General features: G+C 36.6%; 1 protein-coding gene across 2 annotated transcripts; it reads left to right on the top strand.

Moving 5' to 3' along the window:
* Positions 1–419: 419 nt before the first annotated feature.
* LOC107142394 (poly(A) polymerase alpha) lies at positions 420–3,080 on the top strand. Of its 2 annotated transcripts, XM_015485795.2 has the most exons (2): positions 420–2,563; positions 2,627–3,080. In XM_015485795.2, the coding sequence occupies exons 1-2, from the start codon at positions 581–583 to the stop codon at positions 2,795–2,797; spliced, it is 2,154 nt and encodes a 717-aa protein (XP_015341281.1). In that variant the 5' UTR covers positions 420–580; the 3' UTR covers positions 2,798–3,080. The 2 variants fall into 2 exon arrangements, with proteins under 2 accessions (XP_015341281.1, XP_015341280.1); XM_015485794.2 differs by having other exon boundaries at positions 420–3,080.
* The last annotated feature ends 2,824 nt before the right edge of the window (positions 3,081–5,904 follow it).

Raw genomic sequence — 5,904 nt, 5'->3', positions numbered from 1 at the left:
CTTTTTTTAATCAAATTAAGATTTCCCTCTACTCCTGCTTTTCTGAATTTTTTATCATTTGATTTTTTTCAAATATTTTTTTGTTTCAGTCAATATGATCATGTGATTTTCATTATTTAACCTATTAATGCGGTAACTGATTTTTAAACATTGAGTTGCCCTGAGTCCCTGGAATAACCTCCACTGTTCATACTGTCTGCTGAGTTCTATTTTTCTCATATTTTGTGAAAGATTTTTTGCATTTATATTAAGCAGGGATATTAGTTTTCTTTTTTATATTGTCTTTGTCTGGTTTTGATATTAGGGTAATGCTGATTTCATAAAATGAATTGGGAAGTTTTCCCTCTGTTTTCTGAAGGAGAAATGTGTATTAATTCTTTTTTATATATTTGGTAAAATTCTCCAATGAAAACATCTGGGGGCGCTTAAAGCGGCGGGAGCGGGTGCGGGAGTGGGGTTGGACCCAGGGCTGAGGCAGGCCCCCCCCCTCCCTCCCTCCCGCCTCAGTGGATCATGCCCAGGGCGGCAGCGGCGGCGGTTGCGGGGGGGAAGTGACTGGGCGGTGCCGGCGCAGGAGACGATGCCGTTTCCAGTTACGACGCAGGGATCACAACAAACACAGCCGCCACAGAAGCACTATGGCATTACTTCTCCTATCAGCTTAGCAGCCCCCAAGGAGACTGACTGCATACTTACACAGAAACTAATCGAGACTTTGAAACCCTTTGGGGTTTTTGAAGAGGAAGAGGAGCTGCAGCGCAGGATTTTAATTTTGGGAAAATTAAATAACTTGGTGAAAGAGTGGATACGAGAAATCAGTGAAAGCAAGAATCTTCCACAATCTGTAATTGAAAATGTTGGAGGAAAAATTTTTACGTTTGGATCTTACAGATTAGGAGTACATACAAAAGGTGCCGACATTGATGCATTGTGTGTTGCACCAAGACACGTTGATCGAAGTGACTTTTTCACCTCGTTCTATGATAAATTGAAATTACAAGAAGAAGTTAAAGACTTAAGAGCTGTTGAAGAGGCCTTTGTACCAGTTATCAAACTCTGTTTTGATGGGATAGAGATTGATATTTTGTTTGCAAGATTAGCACTGCAGACTATTCCAGAAGATTTGGACCTACGAGATGACAGTCTGCTTAAAAATTTAGATATAAGATGTATAAGAAGTCTTAATGGTTGCAGGGTAACCGATGAAATTTTACACCTAGTACCAAACATTGACAACTTCAGGTTAACTCTGAGAGCTATCAAACTGTGGGCCAAACGCCACAACATCTATTCCAATATATTAGGTTTCCTCGGTGGTGTTTCCTGGGCTATGCTAGTAGCAAGAACTTGCCAGCTTTATCCAAATGCAATAGCATCAACTCTTGTACATAAATTTTTCTTGGTATTTTCTAAATGGGAATGGCCAAATCCAGTGCTATTGAAACAGCCTGAAGAATGCAATCTTAATTTGCCTGTATGGGACCCAAGGGTAAACCCCAGTGATAGGTACCATCTTATGCCTATAATTACACCAGCATACCCACAGCAGAACTCCACGTACAATGTGTCCGTTTCAACACGGATGGTCATGGTTGAGGAGTTTAAACAAGGTCTTGCTATCACAGATGAAATTTTGCTGAGTAAGGCAGAGTGGTCCAAACTTTTTGAAGCTCCAAACTTCTTTCAAAAGTACAAGCATTATATTGTACTTCTAGCAAGTGCACCAACGGAAAAACAACGCCTAGAATGGGTGGGCTTGGTGGAATCAAAAATTCGAATCTTGGTTGGAAGTTTGGAGAAGAATGAATTTATTACACTGGCTCATGTGAATCCCCAGTCATTTCCAGCACCCAAAGAAAATCCTGACAAGGAAGAATTTCGCACAATGTGGGTGATTGGGTTAGTGTTTAAAAAAACAGAAAACTCTGAAAATCTCAGTGTTGATCTTACCTATGACATTCAGTCTTTCACAGATACAGTTTATAGGCAAGCAATAAACAGCAAGATGTTTGAGGTGGATATGAAAATTGCTGCAATGCATGTAAAAAGAAAGCAACTCCATCAACTACTACCTAATCATGTGCTTCAGAAAAAGAAAAAGCATTCAACAGAAGGTGTCAAATTATCAGCTCTGAATGACAGCAGCCTTGACTTGTCTATGGACAGTGATAACAGCATGTCTGTGCCTTCACCTACTAGTGCTATGAAGACCAGTCCATTGAACAGTTCTGGCAGCTCTCAGGGAAACAGTCCTGCTCCAGCTGTGACAGCAGCATCTGTGACCAACATACAGGCTACTGAAGTTTCTACGCCACAAGTAAATTCCAGTGAAAGCTCAGGGGGTACATCAAGTGAAAGCATTCCTCAAACTGCCACACAACCAGCCATTTCTCCACCACCAAAGCCTACGGTCTCCAGAGTTGTTTCCTCAACACGTCTGGTAAACCCACCACCTAGACCTTCAGGAAATGCAACAACAAAAATACCTAATCCTATAGTAGGAGTCAAGAGGACATCGTCACCTCATAAAGAAGAGAGTCCCAAGAAAACCAAAACAGAAGAGGATGAAACAAGCGAAGATGCTAACTGTCTTGCTTTGAGTGGACATGATAAAACAGAAACAAAGGAACAACTTGATACAGAGACAAGTACAACTCAATCAGAAACTATTCAGACAGCGGCTTCTCTGTTGGCCTCTCAGAAAACATCAAGTACAGACCTTTCTGATATCCCTGCTCTCCCTGCAAATCCTATTCCTGTTATCAAGAATTCAATAAAACTGAGATTGAATCGGTAAAAACAACCTCAGGGGTCCATAAACAATATCTGCCAACTCAACCTGTTGTCTTCAAATGCTAAAAAAGGAGAATGGAGGGTATAAGACTAGACATGACTGAAAATGGATTTAGGTTTTTTTGGTGACCTCCCTTACTGGGCTAATCAGCACTTGATCCGAAGTCCAGGTTAGTATGTGAAGCCAGGAGTACTATTATTATTGTGTTAGCAACAGTTGCATTAACTATTTCCAAAAAAAATTACTGCCTTTAAATAAGAAAAGAAAAAAAAAGAAGAAGAAAACATCTGGGGTCTGGGAATTTTTTTTCAAGAGTTTTTATATAGCACAACAGACACTAGTATGGCAATATGTAAATCAATGGATGTGTAACTGATGTGATTCTGCAATCTGTGTATGGGGTGAAGGTGGGAGTTCATAACCCACTTGAATCAAAGTGTCGAATATGATATGTCAAGAAATTTGTAATGTTTTGAACAACCCACAGTAAAAAATTAAAAAAAAAAGAGTTTTTATATTACAGATTCAATTTTCTTAATCGTTTCAGTGCTGTTCAGATGTTTCATATTAGATGAGTTGTGGTAATATGTACTTTCACAAGAACTAGCCTGTTTTATCTAAGTTGTTAAATTTGCATATGTACAATTGCTCAAAATATTGACTTTTTAAAATATCTTTAGGATCTTTAGTACTATCTCCTAATTCATTTCTGATACCCGTAATTTGTGTTCTCCCTTTTTCTTTCTCTGTTAGTCTTGATGGAGTTTTTCTAATGTTATCGACTTTAGCAAAGGATTCTGTTTTTTTTTTTTTGTATTGACTTTATTAATTTTCTGTTTTCAATTTCAAGTTCACTAATTTTTACTTTTGTTTATTACTCCATGCTTTCTCCTTATTTTTTGGCTTATCTTTTTTTCTAGAACCTTAAGATGGGAGCTTAGTTACCAATTTAATATCTTTCTTCATTTCTATTGTAAACACTTAGTGCTAGGAATTTACCTGTCAATAATGCTGTGACTTTTATCAAATTTTGATACATTTTCATTTTCATTCTATTTAATGTATTTTTTATTTCCCTTGGGATTTTCTTTTTGATTTAAAGATTATTTAAAAGTGTATTGTACAGTTTCTAAAGTGTTTGGAGATTTTCCTATTATGTTTCTAATATGGATTTCTAGTTTAAAATTTTGTATCAGAGACTACCATCAGTAAAACTTACTCTCTGGAAATATCCCATAAACCTTTGAAATAAATTTTTATTTTGCTATTCTGGATGAAATAATTCAGAAATGTCAATTAAATCCTATTGGATCTTGATGATACTGAGTTTTTATTTTGATTAATGCTTGCATAGTATCTTTTCACATCTGTATTAGTCAGAGTTCCCCAGAGAAATAGGACCAATAGGAGATATATTTATATATAAATAAGAAAGATCTATCTATCTAGGTACAGAGAAAGAAATAGACATAAATACTTATAGCATGCACGTTGAAAAGTCTCACACAATCCTGAGAAGTTCTTTATCTGGCAAGCTGTAAACCCAGACAACAGATATGTACTTGCAGTCCAAGTTTGAAGTCCTCAAAACCAAGAGAGCCAAGTGTATAAGTTCCAGTTTTAAGGCCAGCAGGTTTGAAAGCCAGTGTTTCAATCTGAGTAGGAGAACCAGAAAGACCAATATCCCAGATCAAATAGTCAGGCAGTTCCCTTTTGTTCAACCTTATGTCCTATTCAGATCTTCAGTTGATTGGATGAGGCCCACCCACATTAGGGAAGACAATCACTTTAACTCAACCTGTTGACTCAGAGGTTCGTCTCATCTATATAAATACCCTCACAGACACCCCCAGACTAGTATGTGGCCCAACATTTAGTACCATATGACCCAGTTAAATTGGCATATAAAATTAACTGTTACACCATCCTTTTCGTTTCAATCCCTTTTTTATTATTTGAAAGGAGTTTCTCATGGATAGCATATTCTTGGGCCATTTTTTTTTTATGCTCTAACAACGGGTCTCCACCAAGTAGTCCATTGAGACCATTTATCTTTACTGCAATAGCCATATGTTAAGGCTTAGTAGGCCATTTTACTTTGTGATTCCTGTTTGCTTATTAATTTTTATTTTTCCATCATCTTTTTCTTGTTTTGTGTGTTATTTGAATTTGTTAAAGAATTCCAGCTAATTTGTTTGTGTGTTCCTGAGTTATTCTGCATACTTTTTAAGTGGATACTTCAGGTATTAAATTATATATAATAACAACATAACTGGTGTTGACAATTTAGTGTTCAGATGAAGTATAGAAACCTTATCTCCCCTCACATCTTTTTACTCTCCTCTGCTTATAATATAATTGACAAATATTTCCTATTCATACATTAAGAACAAATATCACATTATAATTTTTGCTTCAGCTGTCAAACATAATTTAGAAGACTGGAGAGAAGGAAATCTATTATGTGCACCCATATTTTTGCTTACCATGTTCCTTCTTCATATCTCCTGTTCCAAAATTATTTTCTATAATTTGTTTTTCTATTTAGATAAATTTCCTTAGCCATTTCTTTAAAGTGTATATGCTGGAGACAAATTCTCTTGGTTTTCCTTTATCTGAGCATATTAATTTTCTGTTACTGCTGTAAGAAATTACCAAAAACTTAATGGCTTAAAACAGCAAATATTGATCACCTTATAATTATGGTTGTCAGAAGTTCAAAATTATCCTCACTGGGCTAACACCAAGAAGACAGCCTTGGTAATTCCTTCTAGAGGTTCTAGGGAGTGTTTCTTTCCTTGCTTTTTCTACATTTCTTGGTTTGTTGCCCCTTCCTCCTTAAAAACAATTGGTAATATCTTCAAATCTAGTATCTCTTTCTCTCTCTCTCTCTCTCTCTCTCTCTCTCTCTCTCTCTCTCTCCTTCTCTTCTCATCTTCCTCTCCTTTGTTTCTATCATCATATTCTCTTCTCTGTCTCTGACTCTGCTGCCTTCCTTCTAAAAACAACTTTGGGATCACATTGGTCCCACCCAAATAGTCAATGATAATCTCTCCATCTCAAGATTGTCATTGTGAACTTAATCACATCTGATAAGTCACTTTTATCCA

Source organism: Marmota marmota, unplaced genomic scaffold, assembly GCF_001458135.2.
Source record: "Marmota marmota marmota unplaced genomic scaffold, marMar, whole genome shotgun sequence".
Taxonomy (NCBI): Eukaryota; Metazoa; Chordata; class Mammalia; order Rodentia; family Sciuridae; genus Marmota; species Marmota marmota.
The sequence above is the reverse complement of the archived record's forward strand: the minus strand, read 5'-3'. Positions and strand labels throughout refer to the sequence as shown.

Excerpts from the sequence above, each read along its gene's own strand:
- LOC107142394 (XM_015485794.2), top strand. The coding sequence starts at position 581 with ATGCCGTTTCCAGTTACGACGCAGGGATCACAACAAACACAGCCGCCA.